The sequence below is a fragment of the Dendrobates tinctorius genome, unplaced genomic scaffold (assembly GCF_039654945.1).
Source record: "Dendrobates tinctorius isolate UK_male_01 unplaced genomic scaffold, ASM3965494v1 ptg000275l, whole genome shotgun sequence".
Taxonomy (NCBI): domain Eukaryota; kingdom Metazoa; phylum Chordata; class Amphibia; order Anura; family Dendrobatidae; genus Dendrobates; species Dendrobates tinctorius.
The window spans coordinates 996,615-1,014,236 of NW_027361942.1; the positions used below are offsets into that span (position 1 = coordinate 996,615).

At 48.8% G+C, this 17,622-nt stretch overlaps 1 protein-coding gene across 2 annotated transcripts in view; it reads left to right on the forward strand.

The window, feature by feature from the left end:
• TPP1 (tripeptidyl peptidase 1) overlaps positions 1–17,622 on the forward strand; it is a 51,522-nt gene that overhangs the window by 24,136 nt on the left and 9,764 nt on the right. The window contains exons 4-6 of one of the 2 annotated variants that reach the window (XM_073559814.1): positions 370–520; positions 914–1,035; positions 3,193–3,371. In XM_073559814.1, coding sequence (XP_073415915.1) covers positions 370–520; positions 914–1,035; positions 3,193–3,371 — 452 coding nt within the window. The remainder of the gene's footprint in view (positions 1–369; positions 521–913; positions 1,036–3,192; positions 3,372–17,622) is intronic. The other variant, XM_073559815.1, reaches the window with a different exon arrangement.

Sequence of the window (17,622 nt, forward strand, 5' to 3'; positions counted from 1 at the left end):
ATTCCCGATCACTTAGTTCTCACTTTACCCTGGTGACCTGGTCTCCATCGGGGGGGGGGGGAAGCATCATCCCCACATTGTTCTGGATGATGTAAGAAGTTGTTCTTGGAAAAGGATTGGATGCCGCTGTTCCTGGCCCTGGTCTTTTTGTTTCCCAGGCCACCTCCATTTTTTGGGCTCTGTGCAGTCTCCATCATGACTGTTACCGGGGGCAGATAGTCACCGTGGGGCCGCAGCCTGAGTGGGTTCCATCTTCTGCTGGAGCCCCTAGGCTCATCTCATTCCCCCAGGCCCCACTGCGGGATGGAGGGTCGTAGGTTGGTCTGCTGACCGGTTGCCCGGTGATGTCTTCTCTGGTGTCTCATGCAGGTCGGTTCCTGTCCCTGGAGGAGCTCCGGGCCCTCGTGCAGCCATCTGATGACACCCTGAGGACAGTGAGGAACTGGCTGCAGAAACATGGGGTCCTGAGTTGTGATACTGTCGTGACTGGAGACTTCTTACAGTGCCAGATGTACACCAGGTCAGCCGCGTGCCGGGGTCACCAGCCTATGGGCAGGACATCACAGAAGAAGCCCAGGGGTCAATCCGTCCAGTGGTTGTCAGTGGTGGACAGTAGGCGACCGGGGTGGGATGAGCCAATCACAGGAAAGGGGAGGAGCCAGAGCAGGTCAGCTGCTCGCAGACATGCATGGCCGTGATCGGCAGAATGGGGAGGGACGTGTGGGGCTTTTTGCTGTGACCTTTCTCTGTGCCCCCCACGTACAGCACAGGATTTGTGTGCTGGAGTTAGAGGGGAAATTCTGAGACTGTTACTATGCTTCTGAATATGGTGTAATCTGTCCCCGAATGGCGCTTCCCCTGGCTGTGGCCTGCCGCACCGCGAGGATCCTCCTAATCCCCCCTCATGTTACAGGACGGCAGAGGAGCTGCTGCCCGGAGCCCACTTCGTTCGCTACGTGAAGGGAGATGAACACGTCATCAGATCTAGTTCCCCGTACTCCCTGGATCCAGACATCACACTGCACATCAACTTTGGTGAGCTGCAAATGAGAATGAGGGTAGGCTGTCGCCAGCCACAGCGCAGGAGCATCGCAGGGCTAGACCGTCGCCAGCCGCATCGTGGGGCTATGCTGTCAACAGCCGCAGTGCAGGAGCATCGCAGGGGTGGGCTGTCATCAGCCGCTGTGCAGGAGCATCGCAGGGGTGGGCTGTCCGGTAGCCGCTGTGCAGGAGCATCGCAGGGGTGGGCTGTCCGGTAGCCGCAGTGCAGGAGCATCGCAGGGGTGGGCTGTCGGTAGCCGCTGTGCAGGAGCATCGCAGGGGGTAGGCTCTCGGTAGCCGCAGTGCAGGAGCATCGCAGGGGTGGGCTGTCGGTAGCCGCAGTGCAGGAGCATCGCAGGGGTGGGCTGTCATCTGCCGCTGTGCAGGAGCATCGCAGGGGTGGGCTGTCCGGTAGCCGCAGTGCAGGAGCATCGCAGGGGTGGGCTGTCATCTGCCGCTGTGCAGGAGCATCGCAGGGGTGGGCTGTCCGGTAGCCGCAGTGCAGGAGCATCGCAGGGGTGGGCTGTCGGTAGCCGCAGTGCAGGAGCATCGCAGGGGTGGGCTGTCATCTGCCGCTGTGCAGGAGCATTGCAGGGGTGGGCTGTCCGGTAGCCGCAGTGCAGGAGCATCGCAGGGGTGGGCTGTCATCTGCCGCTGTGCAGGAGCATCGCAGGGGTGGGCTGTCCGGTAGCCGCAGTGCAGGAGCATCGCAGGGGTGGGCTGTCATCAGCCGCTGTGCAGGGGCATCGCAGGGGTGGGCTGTCCGGTAGCCGCAGTGCAGGAGCATCGCAGGGGTGGGCTGTCATCAGCCGCTGTGCAGGGGCATCGCAGGGGTGGGCTCTCGGTAGCCGCAGTGCAGGATCATCGCAGGGGTGGGCTGTCATCAGCCGCTGTGCAGGAGCATCGCAGGGGTGGGCTGTCGGTAGCCGCAGTGCAGGAGCATCGCAGGGGTGGGCTGTCATCAGCCGCTGTGCAGGAGCATCGCAGGGGTGGGCTGTCGGTAGCCGCAGTGCAGGAGCATCGCAGGGGTGGGCTGTCGGTAGCCGCAGTGCAGGAGCATCGCAGGGGTGGGCTGTCCGGTAGCCGCAGTGCAGGAGCATCGCAAGGGTGGGCTGTCGGTAGCCGCTGTGCAGGAGCATCGCAGGGGTGGGCTGTCATCAGCCGCTGTGCAGGAGCATCGCAGGGGTGGGCTGTCAGCCGCAGTGCAGGAGCATCGCAGGGGTGGGCTGTCCGGTAGCCGCAGTGCAGGAGCATCGCAGGGGTGGGCTGTCATCAGCCGCTGTGCAGGAGCATCGCAGGGGTGGGCTGTCCGGTAGCCGCAGTGCAGGAGCATCGCAGGGGTGGGCTGTCATCAGCCGCTGTGCAGGAGCATCGCAGGGGTGGGCTGTCGGTAGCCGCAGTGCAGGAGCATCGCAGGGGTGGGCTGTCGGTAGCCGCAGTGCAGGAGCATCGCAGGGGTGGGCTGTCGGTAGCCGCTGTGCAGGAGCATCGCAGGGGGGGGCTGTCGGTAGCCGCAGTGCAGGAGCATCGTAGGGGTGGGCTGTCGGTAGCCGCAGTGCAGGAGCATCGCAGGGGTGGGCTGTCCGGTAGCCGCAGTGCAGGAGCATCGCAGGGGTGGGCTCTCGGTAGCCGCAGTGCAGGAGCATCGCAGGGGTGGGCTGTCGGTAGCCGCAGTGCAGGAGCATCGCAGGGGTGGGCTGTCCGGTAGCCGCTGTGCAGGAGCATCGCAGGGGTGGGCTGTCGGTAGCCGCTGTGCAGGAGCATCGCAGGGGTGGGCTGTCGGTAGCCGCAGTGCAGGAGCATCGCAGGGGTGGGCTGTCGGTAGCCGCTGTGCAGGAGCATCGCAGGGGTGGGCTGTCGGTAGCCGCAGTGCAGGAGCATCGCAGGGGTGGGCTGTCGGTAGCCGCTGTGCAGGAGCATCGCAGGGGTGGGCTGTCGGTAGCCGCAGTGCAGGAGCATCGCAGGGGTAGACTTTCTCCAGACAAGGCACAAGAGCAGTGCAGGGGTAGACTGTCACCAGCCAAGGCGCAGGGGTAGGCCGTCACCCGCTTCAGTGCAGGAGTGGGGGTATGCAGATTTCTGCACACTACATCCACGTGCTTGCCAATATCCCCATCTTTCTCACACCCCGGGGTCTCTTTCTCTCTTCAGTTGGAGGACTGCATCGGTTTCCAAAAGAACGGAAAGTACTGAGACGTGGAAAAGGGGCAGAAGATAACGTGGCTGCGGAGTTCCACCTGGGCGTCACCCCGTCCATCCTACGACAAAGATACAATCTGTCCGCCAGTGATGTGGGGACACATCCAAATAACAGCCAGGCCTGTGCTCAGGTAGAGACCCCACCCCCCGGACTCCCCGCCACAGGTCCAGCTATAGCCGTCAGTCTGCAGCGCTCCCACCGTGTGCATCAATCATTCTGTATACCCCACTGCTCCCGATAGGACCAGATATATACACCCCCTCCGCTCCCAGGAGAAGGGGCCAGATATATACACCCCCTCTGCTCCCGGGAGAGAGGGCCGCACGGTCTGGATATTTACCCCTCCGCTCCCGGGAGAGAGGGCCACACAGTCTGGGTATTTACCCCTCCGCTCCCGGGAGAGAGAGCCACACGGTCTGGATATTTACCCCTCCGCTCCCGGGAGAGAGAGGGCCGCACAGTCTGGGTATTTACCCCTCCGCTCCCGGGAGAGAGGGCCGCACAGTCTGGATATTTACCCCTGTGCTCCCAGGAGAGAGGGCCACACAGTCTGGGTATTTACCCCTCCGCTCCCGGGAGAGAGAGCCACACGGTCTGGATATTTACCCCTCCGCTCCCGGGAGAGAGGGCCGCACAGTCTGGATATTTACCCCTGTGCTCCCGGGAGAGAGGGCCGCACAGTCTGGGTATTTACCCCTCCGCTCCCGGGAGAGAGAGCCACACGGTCTGGATATTTACCCCTCCGCTCCCGGGAGAGAGGGCCGCACGGTCTGGATATTTACCCCTCCGCTCCCGGGAGAGAGGGCCGCACAGTCTGGATATTTACCCCTGTGCTCCCGGGAGAGAGGGCCGCACAGTCTGGGTATTTACCCCTCCGCTCCCGGGAGAGAGAGCCACACGGTCTGGATATTTACCCCTCCGCTCCCGGGAGAGAGGGCCGCACAGTCTGGGTATTTACCCCTCTGCTCCCGGGAGAGAGAGCCACACGGTCTGGATATTTACCCCTCCGCTCCCGGGAGAGAGGGCCGCACGGTCTGGATATTTACCCCTCCGCTCCCGGGAGAGAGGGCCGCACGGTCTGGGTATTTACCCCTCTGCTCCCGGGAGAGAGGGCCGCACAGTCTGGGTATTTACCCCTCCGCTCCCGGGAGAGAGAGCCACACGGTCTGGATATTTACCCCTCCGCTCCCGGGAGAGAGGGCCGCACAGTCTGGGTATTTACCCCTCTGCTCCCAGGAGAGAGAGCCACACGGTCTGGATATTTACCCCTCCGCTCCCGGGAGAGAGGGCCGCACGGTCTGGATATTTACCCCTCCGCTCCCGGGAGAGAGGGCCGCACAGTCTGGGTATTTACCCCTCCGCTCCCAGGAGAGAGAGGGCCGCACAGTCTGGGTATTTACCCCTCCGCTCCCGGGAGAGAGGGCCGCACGGTCTGGATATTTACCCCATCGCTCCCGGGAGAGAGGGCCGCACAGTCCGGGTATTTACCCCTCCGCTCCCGGGAGAGAGAGGGCCGCACAGTCTGGGTATTTACCCCTTCGCTCCCGGGAGAGAGGGCTGCACGGTCTGGGTATTTACCCCTCCCCTCCTGGGAGAGCAGGCCGGATATATACCCCTGTGCTCCCAGGAGAGAGAGGGCCGCACAGTCTGGATATTTACCCCTCCGCTCCCGGGAGAGAGGGCCGCACAGCTGGGTATTTACCCCTCCGCTCCCAGGAGAGAGAGGGCTGCACAGTCTGGATATTTACCCCTCCGCTCCCAGGAGAGAGAGGGCCGCACAGTCTGGATATTTACCCCTCCCCTCCCGGGAGAGAGGGCTGCACGGTCTGGGTATTTACCCCTCCCCTCCCGGGAGAGCAGGCCGGATATATACCCCTGTGCTCCCAGGAGAGAGGGCCGCACGGTCTGGATATTTACCCCTCCACTCCCAGGAGAGAGAGGGCCGCACAGTCTGGGTATTTACCCCTCCGCTCCCGGGAGAGCAGGCCGGATATATACCCCTGTGCTCCCAGGAGAGAGGGCCGCACGGTCTGGATATTTACCCCTCCACTCCCAGGAGAGAGAGGGCCGCACAGTCTGGGTATTTACCCCTCCGCTCCCGGGAGAGCAGGCCGGATATATACCCCTGTGCTCCCAGGAGAGAGGGCCGCACGGTCTGGATATTTACCCCTCCACTCCCAGGAGAGAGAGGGCCGCACAGTCTGGGTATTTACCCCTCCCCTCCCGGGAGAGCAGGCCGGATATATACCCCTGTGCTCCCAGGAGAGAGGGCCGCACGGTCTGGATATTTACCCCTCCGCTCATGGGAGAGAGGGCCGCACGGTCTGGATATTTACCCCTCCGCTCATGGGAGAGAGGGCCGCACGGTCTGGATATTTACCCCTCCGCTCATGGGAGAGAGGGCCGCACGGTCTGGATATTTACCCCTCTGCTCCCGGGAGACAGGGCTGCACGGGCCGGATATTTACCCCTCCGCTCCCGGGAGACAGGGCCGCACAGCTGGATATTTACCCTTCCGCTCCCTTGAGAGAAGGCCACATGGGCCAGATATATACCCCTCTGGGAAGATCTAAGGAGGTGGCTTGTAATAATCATCTAGGCCGGTTAACAATGTTATTACTTTTATTCCTTAGGTCCATGGTCTTACAGTAATTCTGGGTGGATGGTCACAATGAGAACCCCAGTCTACAAGATCCCAACTGGGGTCTGTATTTCCGCTGCCCTCGCCCCAGGCAATACCCACTGTCTCCCAACTTTTGGTTGGCCACAGCTATTGTTTCTCCTTCCAGTATAATCTCTAGTCAAAGTCCATGCTCCATACCATGACCGTATAGTACAGTCCCAACCAGGATTCTCCAAATGTCTTTTTGGGTTCAGTGAGAGGGGCAGAGGAGCAGACCTGTACTCAGCCAGATGGAGCCATGGGTCCTTGGGCTGTCCCTGAAGAGGGTCTCTCTACAGCGGGAGCCAGAGACTTTTTATATCCACAGATACCAGTCAGGTTATTCTTCCACAGGATTGGAGGAGGGTGTGTGGGAAGGGTTTCTCATTGTTCGATAGCTTAGATAATTTCTAAACTGTTCAGGTTAGTAAACAGCAGGGGGCTGGTGCAATACGTAATCAGCAGGCATTCACAAATTAACATAGAACAAGAGTCAACCTACAGTCTCATGAAACAATGGCCTAATTGAGGCCTCTGAGTCACTAACGAGTAATGGAATGATTGCTTTTACCTTTATCTTATGTATACATGAGCTCCAGCCTGCATGCCTTCCTCTGCCTACTGTCACTGAATGGAAACATTGATTCCTGAAGCTGAACACTTTCCAGGTGAAATTAATGCAGTTAGACTGATGAGCAAGCAAATTTCAAATAAAACATAACCGGAGCTCCGTGGTGTAAGAAATCTGCATCCTTTAGAACCATGGACTCCATACTACGTGCATTGGTTCCATAGAATCGTAGAGTTGGCAGGGACCTCCTGGGCCATCTGGTCCAACCCCCTGCTCAAAGCAGGATTCGCTAAATCATCCCAGACAGATGTCTGTCCAGCCTCTGTTTGAAGACTTCCATTGAAGGAGAACTCACCACTTCTCGTGGCAGCCTGTTCCACTCATTGATCACTCTAACTGTCAAAAAGTTTTTTCTAATATCTAATCTGTGTCTCTTCCCATTCAGTTTCATCCCATTGCTTCTAGTCTTTTCTTGTGCAAATGAGAATAAAGTTGATCCTTCTACAATGTGACAGCCCTTTAGATATTTGTAGACAGCTATTAAGTCTCCTCTCAGTCTTCTCTTCTGCAAACTAAACATTCCCAAATCCTGCAACCTTTCCTCATAAGACAGGGTTTGCAGACCGGTCACCATTCTGGTGCTCTTTTCTGAACTTGCTCCAGTTTGTTGATGTCTTTTTTAAAATGTGGTGCCCAAAACTGGACACAATATTCCAGATGAGGTCTGACCAAAGAGGAGTAGAGGGAAATAATGACTTCACGTGATCTAGACTGTATGCTTCTGTTAATATATCCTAGAATTGCATTCACCTTTTTTGCTGCTGCATCACACTGTTGACTCATATTCAGTCTGTGATCTATTAGTATACCCAAGTCTTTTTCACATGTGCTGTCACTTAGCCCTATTCCTCCCATTCTGTAAATGCTTTTTTCATTTTTATTGCCCAGATGTAGTACTTTGCATTTTTCCCTGTTAAAAACCATTCTGTTAGTTGCTGCCCACTTCTCCAGTTTATTTAAATCTTTTTGAATCCTCTCTCTCTCTTCTCTAGTATTAGCTATCCCTCCTAGCTTTGTGTCATCAGCAAATTTAATCAGTTTACCCTCAATTCCTTCATCTAAATCGTTGATAAAGATGTTGAACAATACAGGGCCCAGGACAGAGCCCTGTGGTACCCCACTTGAGACATTCTTCCAACTGGATGTGCAGCCATTTACGACCACTCTTTGTGTCCGATCACTAAGCCAGTTATGAATCCACCTAACAGTTGCCTTGTCCATTCCATACTTAGTCATTTTTTCAATAAGGATTGTATGAGATACTTTGTCAAATGCTTTGCTGAAGTCAAGATATACTATACAGCATTTCCTTGATCCACCCAATCAGTGATTCCATCATAGAAGGAAATTAAGTTAGTCTGACATGACTTATTAGTTACAAACCCATGCTGACTCTGTTTAATCACTTCATTCTTATCCAGATACTGACATACATGTTGTTTAATAATTTGTTCAAAGATCTTTCCTGGTATAGAAGTCAGACTCACCGGCCTATAGTTGCCTGGGTCCACCTTCTTCCCCTTTTTGAAGATAGGAGCAACATTTGCTCTTCTCCAGTCTTCTGGGACTTCTCCTGTTCTCCAAGAATTTTCAAAGATTATGGAGAGGGGTTCAAAAATTTCTTCTGCTATCTCCTTCAGTACTCTGGGGTGTAATTCATCTGGACCTGGAGACTTGAATTCATTTAGGTTAGCTAAGTGTTTGTTTCCTCACTATCTTTCTGTTTATAGATATCCTGGATTCTTCTATTCCCTTAATAGGACAATGAAGAACAGTTGATGTTACATTTCCTTTCTGAGAGAAAACAGATGCAAAATAGGAATTTAAAAGTTCGGCCTTCTCAACATCCTGTCTTACCGTTTCATCATTTTCACCCTGTAAAAATCCTATAGCATCTTTGACTTTTCTTTTACTTTTGACATATCCCCAAAATCCTTTATTATTGCTTTTGACATCTCTTGCAAGCCTCAACTCATTGTCAGCTTTAGCTAATCTGATTTGTGCCCTGCAGGTTCTGCAGACAGCATTATATTCTTCTTTAGATATGCCTCCCTCTTTCCATTTTATAAACATTTTTTTCTTCCTTTTTAGCATGTGCTTAAGTTCTGTGTTCATCCATTTCCTTAAATGCTTCCTATTCTTCCCTTTTTTCGGAATTGTTAACAATTGTGCTTTGAGAATTTCATTTTTCAAGATTTCCCATCCTTCCTGGACATTTTTGTCTTTAAGGATATCCAGCCATTGGATCCCTCCAATTCTCTTTCTGAATCCCTTAAAATCTGCCTTTCTGAAATCTAACCTCTTTTCAGCTGCAACGGCCAAAACCCAGTGATCGTTGAGCTCGCGGAGACTTCACTTATCCCAGAAGGCACTGGGAATATGCAAATGATCTCCTCAAGACTCTTCCCCTGGTTTTCCGATCTCCTCTTTTCAGCTGCAACGGCCAAAACCCTGTGCCCCCTCCCTGATGTCATTTACCTCCCCCAGGTCACATTCTTCATAGTAACAGTCATTTCGTTTTGTGCATTACTCACCACTGGCAGGGGAGTAGTCGGCATGTTGAGATTGCTCTGCTCCCTCTCGGCTGACGTGGTGTTAACCGATCCTTGGCTTTGTGTTACGACATTGGCCCAGTGGCACACCAGCCCTGCTCCTAGGTTGTCTCCCAGCAACAAATGTACTGGTAGGTGTCGCACTATCCTACATCCACCATTCCATGACTGTGACCCCAGTTTAAATGTAGTCGGGCCCTCTGAATGTTCAGAGATTCTCCTCCGGCTACATTGACTAACATGTCGGGAACAATACACTGATCCGGTCTTAGATGTTCTTTGATCAATGTAACAGAGGTTCCGGAGTCACGGAGCCACGCAGCCTCCACGCCCTATACCCAGACCGGCTGCAGATGCTGGTTCATGGTCGCTGAGGTGTCCCATCTAGTCTGGAAAACACTTGTCTTTGTACCACATATGCCTCTTCCTTTTCCGGTCGGGGTAGTAGGGTCATTTTTCCCTCAGGATTCCAGCCTCATCGTAGCCCAGTGTTGACTGTTTGGGGATGTGGATGATGTGGGCTAGGAAGTTCTCGGCATTCCCTGGCAAAGTGTTCCATGCGCCCGCAGTTATGGCAGCTTAACCCCGCCCTACATGGGCCGCACTGGGGGGATTGGGAATCCCCCCCTCTTTGTGAAGTCTGAAATCCCCTCCGTTACTCCTCTTCCCAGTCCATAGGTCTCTCCGGCCTCCATGTAAGCTCCTGTTCGCGACTCGCTGGGGCTGAACTTTCACGTAGCCCTGGTCGATTAGTAGACCTATCATCCGCCAGTCTTGCAGCCTCATCCAGGCTGAGTGGTTTTCTATCCGCCACACATTCTTTTAAGTCACATGGGAACTTGGACTAAAAATGTTCCAGCATGAAAATATCTAAGACATGTTCTGCTTCCCGAGCCCCCAGTCCTTCACCGAGTGCATGCTGTATGTAATATGTTAGCAAACTCCCGATGCGTGTGTGCACCCGGCTTGTCAGACTCCCGAAACTTCCTCCGATGGGTTTCAGGTGTGACAGCATACCTTTCTAGTAATGCCCTGCGAATGGTGGAGTAACATCTCTGATCTTCAGAAGACAAGTTATTAAAAGCTTATTTTGCTTTTCCGGTCAGGCCAACGCTCAAAAATCTGGGCCAGTCCCTGACTAACACCTCATGCAGCAGGCAGAGGTTCTCAAATAACTGGAAATATTCATCAATATCCGAGGTGTCCTCATTGAACTGTGGTCTATCCCGGTACCTTAAAGATGGGAGCCCATCTCTCCTGTAATCCACTGTTCTCTGCACTGGGGCTGGTGGAGGTACTGTTACATACATACCCAGATACAGTCATATGTAAAAGTTTGGGCACCCCTATTAATGTTAACCTTTTTTCTTTCTAACAATTTTGGTTTTTGCAACAGCTATTTCAGTTTCATTTATCTAATAACTGATGGACTCAGTTATATTTCTGGATTCAAATGAGGTTTATTGTACTAACAGAAAATGTGCAATCTGCATTTAAACAAAATTTGACCGGTGCAAAAGTATGGGCACCCTTATCATTTTCTTGATTTGAACACTCCTAACTACTTTTTACTGACTTCCTGAAGCACTAAATTGGTTTTGTAACCTCATTGAGCTTTGAACTTCATAGCCAGGTGTATCAAATCATGAGAAAAGGTATTTAAGGTGGCCACTTGCAAGTAGTTCTCCTATTTGATTCTCCGATGAAGAGTGGCATCATGGGCTCCTCAAAACAACTCTCAAATGATCTGAAAATAGCTTTTCAGGGGAAGGATACAGAACTGGGAGCGCAGGTGGTCTTCTCTTCCATCCTCCCAGTGGATGGCCATGGAACAAGGAGGTGGAATAAGATTCTGCAGGTGAACAACTGGCTACGTCGATGGTGCCGTCAGCAACGATTTGGATTTCTGGATCACGGAGTGAATTACTTATACGATGGACTACTTGCTAGAGATGGGGTGCACCTTACGAAGACTGGAAAACATGTATTTGGAAGTCGCCTTGCTACACTTGTAAGGAGAGCTTTAAACTAGAACAACATGGGAAGGGAAGCAAAAGACCAGAAAAAGCCATACACCTGACAAATGCTACTGAGAACTCTGCTATTAGAAGTGGAAAGGAAGAACAAAGACGAAAGAATCTAATTAATAAAAATATTGGAGAAAGAGAAACCAATCACAAACTAAAATGTTTCTATACTAATGCACAAAGCATGGGCAACAAACAAGGAGAATTGGAACTACTAACACAGGAAAAGAAATATGATGTAATTGGAATCACTGAAACTTGGTGGGACAATACACATGATTGGAATACAAGACTAGAAGGATACAACTTATTTGCAAGAAACAGACTTGATAAACGAGGAGGGGGTGTCGCATTGTATGTTCGAAACGCGTATATCTGCACAGAGATTGAAGCTTCAGAGACTGGGAGTTCTGTGGAAACTGTTTGGGTAAGAATACAAGGACAGAACAATGGAAAGGACACCATTGTAGGCATTTACTACAGGCCGCCTGTGCAAGCTGAAGATATGGATGAACTCTTTATGCATCAGATGGCCAAGTTCTCCAAAAAATATGACATAGTTGTCATGGGAGATTTCAACTCTCCAGACATTTGTTGGGAATCTCTCTCAGGCAAAACTAACAGGTCAAGGAAATTCTTATCCTCTCTTGCTGACAACTTTATCTTCCAAAAGGTAAGGGAGAAAACAAGGGGAACTGCTACCTTGGATCTAATCCTTATAAACAGGGAGGAAATGGTTGAGGAGGTAAAAGTGGCTGGGACCCTAGAAGGTAGAGACCATGCTATTTTAGAATTTTGGATAACTAGAGGCGGAAGACCTGTGAAGACTCAGACGTCAAGGTTAGATTTCAGAAAGGCAGATTTTAAGGGATTCAGAAAGAGAATTGGAGGGATCCAATGGCTGGATATCCTTAAAGACAAAAATGTCCAGGAAGGATGGGAAATCTTGAAAAATGAAATTCTCAAAGCACAGTTGTTAACAATTCCGAAAAGAGGGAAGAATAGGAAGCATTTAAGGAAACCAGGATGGGTGAACACAGAACTTAAGCACATGCTAAAAAGGAAGAAAAAAATGTTTATAAAATGGAAAGAGGGAGGCATATCTAAAGAAGAATATAATGCTGTCTGCAGAATCTGCAGGGCACAAATCAGATTAGCTAAAGCTGAAAATGAATTGAGGCTTGCAAGAGATGTCAAAAGCAATAATAAAGGATTTTGGGGATATGTCAAAAGTAAAAGAAAAGTCAAAGATGCTATAGGATTTTTACAGGATGAAAATGATGAAATGGTAAGACAGGATGTTGAGAAGGCTGAACTTTTAAATTCCTATTTTGCATCTGTTTTCTCTCAGAAAGGAAATGTAACACCAACTGTTATTCACTGTCCTATTAAGGGAATAGAAGAATCCAGGATATCTATAAACAGAAAGATAGTGAGGAAACACTTAGCTAACCTAAATGAATTCAAGTCTCCAGGTCCAGATGAATTACACCCCAGAGTACTGAAGGAGATAGCAGAAGAAATTTCTGAACCACTCTCCATAATCTTTGAAAATTCTTGGAGAACAGGAGAAGTGCCAGAAGACTGGAGAAGAGCAAATGTTGTTCCTATCTTCAAAAAGGGGAAGAAGGTGGACCCAGGCAACTATATGCCGGTGAGTCTGACTTCTATACCAGGAAAGATCTTTGAACAAATTATTAAACAACATGTATGTCAATACCTGGATAAGAATGAAGTGATCAAACAGAGTCAGCATGGGTTTGTAACTAATAAGTCATGTCAGACTAACTTAATTTCCTTCTATGACGGTATCACTGATTGGGTGGATCAAGGAAATGCTGTAGATATAGTATATCTTGACTTCAGCAAAGCATTTGACAAAGTCTCTCATACAATCCTTATTGAAAAAATGACTAAGTATGGAATGGACAAGGCAACTGTTAGGTGGATTCATAGCTGGCTTAGTGATCGGACCCAAAGAGTGGTCGTAAATGGCTGCACATCCAGTAGGAAGAATGTCTCAAGTGGGGTACCACAGGGCTCTGTCCTGGGCCCTGTATTGTTCAACATCTTTATCAACGATTTAGATGAAGGAATTGAGGGTAAACTGATTAAATTTGCTGATGACACAAAGCTAGGAGGGATAGCTAACACTAGAGAAGAGAGAGAGAGGATTCAAAAAGATTTAAATAAACTGGAGAAGTGGGCAGTAACTAACAGAATGGTTTTTAACAGGGAGAAATGCAAAGTACTACATCTGGGCAATAAAAATGAAAAAAGCATATATAGAATGGGAGGAATAGGGCTAAGTGACAGCACATGTGAAAAAGACTTGGGTATACTAATAGATCACAGACTGAATATGAGTCAACAGTGTGATGCAGCAGCAAAAAAGGCAAATGCAGTTCTAGGATGTATTAACAGAAGCATACAGTCTAGATCACGTGAAGTCATTATTTCCCTCTACTCCTCTTTGGTCAGACCTCATCTGGAATATTGTGTCCAGTTTTGGGCACCACATTTTAAAAAAGACATCAACAAACTGGAGCAAGTTCAGAAAAGAGCGACCAGAATGGTGACCGGTCTGCAAACCCTGTCTTATGAGGAAAGGTTGCAGGATTTGGGAATGTTTAGTTTGCAAAAGAGAAGACTGAGAGGAGACTTAATTGCTGTCTACAAATATCTAAAGGGCTGTCACATTGTAGAAGGATCAACTTTATTCTCATTTGCACAAGGAAAGACTAGAAGCAATGGGATGAAACTGAATGGGAGGAGACACAGATTAGATATTAGAAAAAACTTTTTGACAGTTAGAGTGATCAATGAGTGGAACAGGCTGCCACGAGAAGTGGTGAGTTCTCCTTCAATGGAAGTCTTCAAACAGAGGCTGGACAGACATCTGACTGGGATGATTTAGCGAATCCTGCTTTGAGCAGGGGGTTGGACCAGATGGCCCATGAGGTCCCTTCCAACTCTACGATTCTATGATTCTATGATTCTAAGTTGTCTCAGAGATTTAACCTGTCAGTTTCCACTGTGAGGAACATAGTAAGGAAATGGAAGAACACAGGTACAGTTCTTGTTAAGCCCAGAAGTGGCAGGCCAAGAAAAATATCAGAAAGGCAGAGAAGAAGAATGGTGAGAACAGTCAAGGACAATCCACAGACCACCTCCAAAGACCGGCAGCATCATCTTGCTGCAGATGGTGTCACTGTGCATCGGTCAACAATACAGCGCACTTTGCACAAGGAGAAGCTGTATGGGAGAGTGATGCGAAAGAAGCCGATTCTGCAGGCACGCCACAAACAGAGTCGCCTGAGGTCTGCAAAAGCACATTTGGACAAGCCAGTTACATTTTGGAAGAAGGTCCTGTGGACTGATGAAACAAAGATTGAGTTGTTTGGTCATACAAAAAGGCGTTATGCATGCGCTGTATTGTTGACCGATGCACAGTGACACCATCTGCAGCAAGATGATGCTGCCGGTCTTTGGAGGTGGTCTGTGGATTGTCCTTGACTGTTCTCACCATTCTTCTTCTCTGCCTTTCTGATATTTTTCTTGGCCACTTCTGGGCTTAACAAGAACTGTACCTGTGTTCTTCCATTTCCTTACTATGTTCCTCACAGTGGAAACTGACAGGTTAAATCTCTGAGACAACTTTTTGTATCCTTCCCCTGAAAAGCTATGTTGAATATTCTTTGTTTTCAGATCATTTGAGAGTTGTTTTGAGGAGCCCATGATGCCACTCTTCATAGGAGAATCAAATAGGAGAACTACTTGCAAGTGGCCACCTTAAATACCTTTTTTCATGATTGGATACACCTGGCTATGAAGTTCAAAGCTCAATGAGGTTACAAAACCAATTTAGTGCTTCAGGAAGTCAGTAAAAGTAGTTAGGAGTGTTCAAATCAAGAAAATGATAAGGGTGCCCATACTTTTGCACCGGTCAAATTTTGTTTAAATGCAGATTGCACATTTTCTGTTAGTACAAAAAACCTCATTTGACTCCAGAAATATAACTGAGTCCATCAGTTATTAGATATATGAAACTGAAATAGCTGTTACCAAAACCAAAATTGTTATAAAGAAAAAAGGTTAACATTAATAGGGGTGCCCAAACTTTTACATATGACTGTATTCGCTTAACACTGCCACCCACTCTATCTCCGTGGCTCTCCTAGCATGTCCAGCATCCGCCTCAACTCAGTCGGTCGATCCTCCGCCATCTGGATGTCGGCCCTAAGCTGTGGTTCCTCCTCATGTGGTTTTTCACGGTCCCAATCGTCCAAGCGTTGTATTGGGGTTGCCCAGTTGTCCTCTGACAACCACTCTAGTGCTCTCTCAGAGAGAGCACTCTCAGCTCCTCCTTCTTGAGCCTCTTGTAGATGAAGTCTGCCATCTCTTCTGCCAAGTCACCTCTCAGTAGCTTTCCCTGGTATGCTGTCCAGAGATAGGTTATCCCACCTGCTGCCACCACTTGTGAGGTTGTGGGTTATAAAAAAAAATTACCTAGGCTGGTTAACGATCAAACTATTTTTTTTTACTCCTTACGTCCATGGTCTTTCAGCAGTTCTGAGTAGATTGTCACAATGAGATACTCACAGTCCTCAAGATCCCAACAGGCATCTGTAGTTCCACTGCCCCCCATACCAGGCAATACAGACTGTCTCCCAACCTTTGGTTGGCCACAGCTTTTATATCTCCCGCCATTATAGTCTGTAGTCCCAGTACATGCTCCATACCATGACCATAGCACATGTCTCCCGCTCCAGTTGGCAACAACAGTCCTTAAGTTCCTTACATCCAGACTATAGATATCACGACCATAGCACGTGTATCAAACTCCAGCCATCAATAACATATAGTACAGTCTCAACTGGGGTTCTCCAAACGTTCTGTGGGTCCAGTGATGGGCAGAGTGGTAGACCTATATTCCATCAGTAACCTACTCAAAAAATGAATACACCAAATGGAGTCCAAAACATTAAGACTCAAATAAATTTATTACATAATTACAAATGAATATACAGAACAAGACATAGTAAAATACATTAATATATAATTACAGCAAAATACATATAATAAAGACATAGTGACCACTATAAATGGATAATCATACAAAAATGATAAGGATAATAATACTAATAAAGTGCATAATATATATGGGCTGAAAAATCAGCTACTCATAAAGTGCATAGAAAATATATAGTATATAAATCCAAATCATATATACCTGTAATGTGTGGCTCAATGTGTCCAGGCTCCCTCCAACGTACGTTTCGCCCACTGTGGCTTTTTCAAGGAGTGTAGTGTAAATGAGATAAGGGAAGTATTTATATGTAACCCCAACCAATGAAAACCATAGTTCCTAGGTTTAATATCAATAAACAAAACCCATATAAAAAATACAAAACAATAATCATGAGTGAAAAAATAATATCCAAAATATGACATATTGATATATAAGTGATAAAAAAAGTGATTATATAATTCAAATTCAAATGGGCTTTATTGGCAGGACCAAAATACAATTAGTGTTGCCAAAGCAAGAAAAGAAGTGTGGCAGGGGAGTGGATTAGGGTAGTGGGGATGGGGAGTGATTGTCCATTTGGAGGTCTTTAGTTCCTCTCATCTTATGACATGTGGTGACATATTGGGCGGCGACCTCCACCATATCTTACAAAAAGTATATAGTGCGTCACCGCTGTCATCCCGAAACCGGAAGCACATGGTGAAGATAAACAGAGGGGAATGTCCGTGTGATCACATGCGTTCCAGCTTGGAACGTACGTTACCGCCGCCATCACTAAACCGGAAGATGAAAGGGAGGCATAATATGAAACACTGGTCACTGCCGATGCCTACGTAACCGGACATGACGCGGCCAGGGGCGGGTGCTTAACAGATGGAGGCGCGTCATCCGATTCTCCTCCCCTATAAACCAACATGACCTGTCCCTGCTGTGCGCGCGCTAATAGAATGTGAGCAGAACGTCATCACCGTAGCATCCTAATGACGCAGCAATTAACAGAAAATATATTTATATATATGGATCCACAGCATTCTCCTCCCTGATATACAGATATCACCTGTCCCTGTTCTGTGCTCACTAATAGAATGTAAACAGAGCGTCAGCACAGCAGCTCTCTGATGGCGATAGACAAAAAGTGTATATATAGAGAGATCAACATTGGCAACATCTCCTCCCCAATACTAATACAGAAGACATCACCATACAGAAATAACACATCATTACAGAATAAAATCCATTATGGCAAATGTAGGCACAAAAAGCACTTAAATACCAATATAGATACAAACAAATAAACATAGATATCCAAAAGTATACATGGCGTGAATATACAATAAAAACAATTATCCTATATCACAAAATACACATATAAATAAAGTGCAAGAAAAAAAGTGAAGTGCAACACGCGTGCGATCGAGTGAAGGTGAAAAATAAACATATATATATATATATGCATGTATGTATACGAACTCACAGA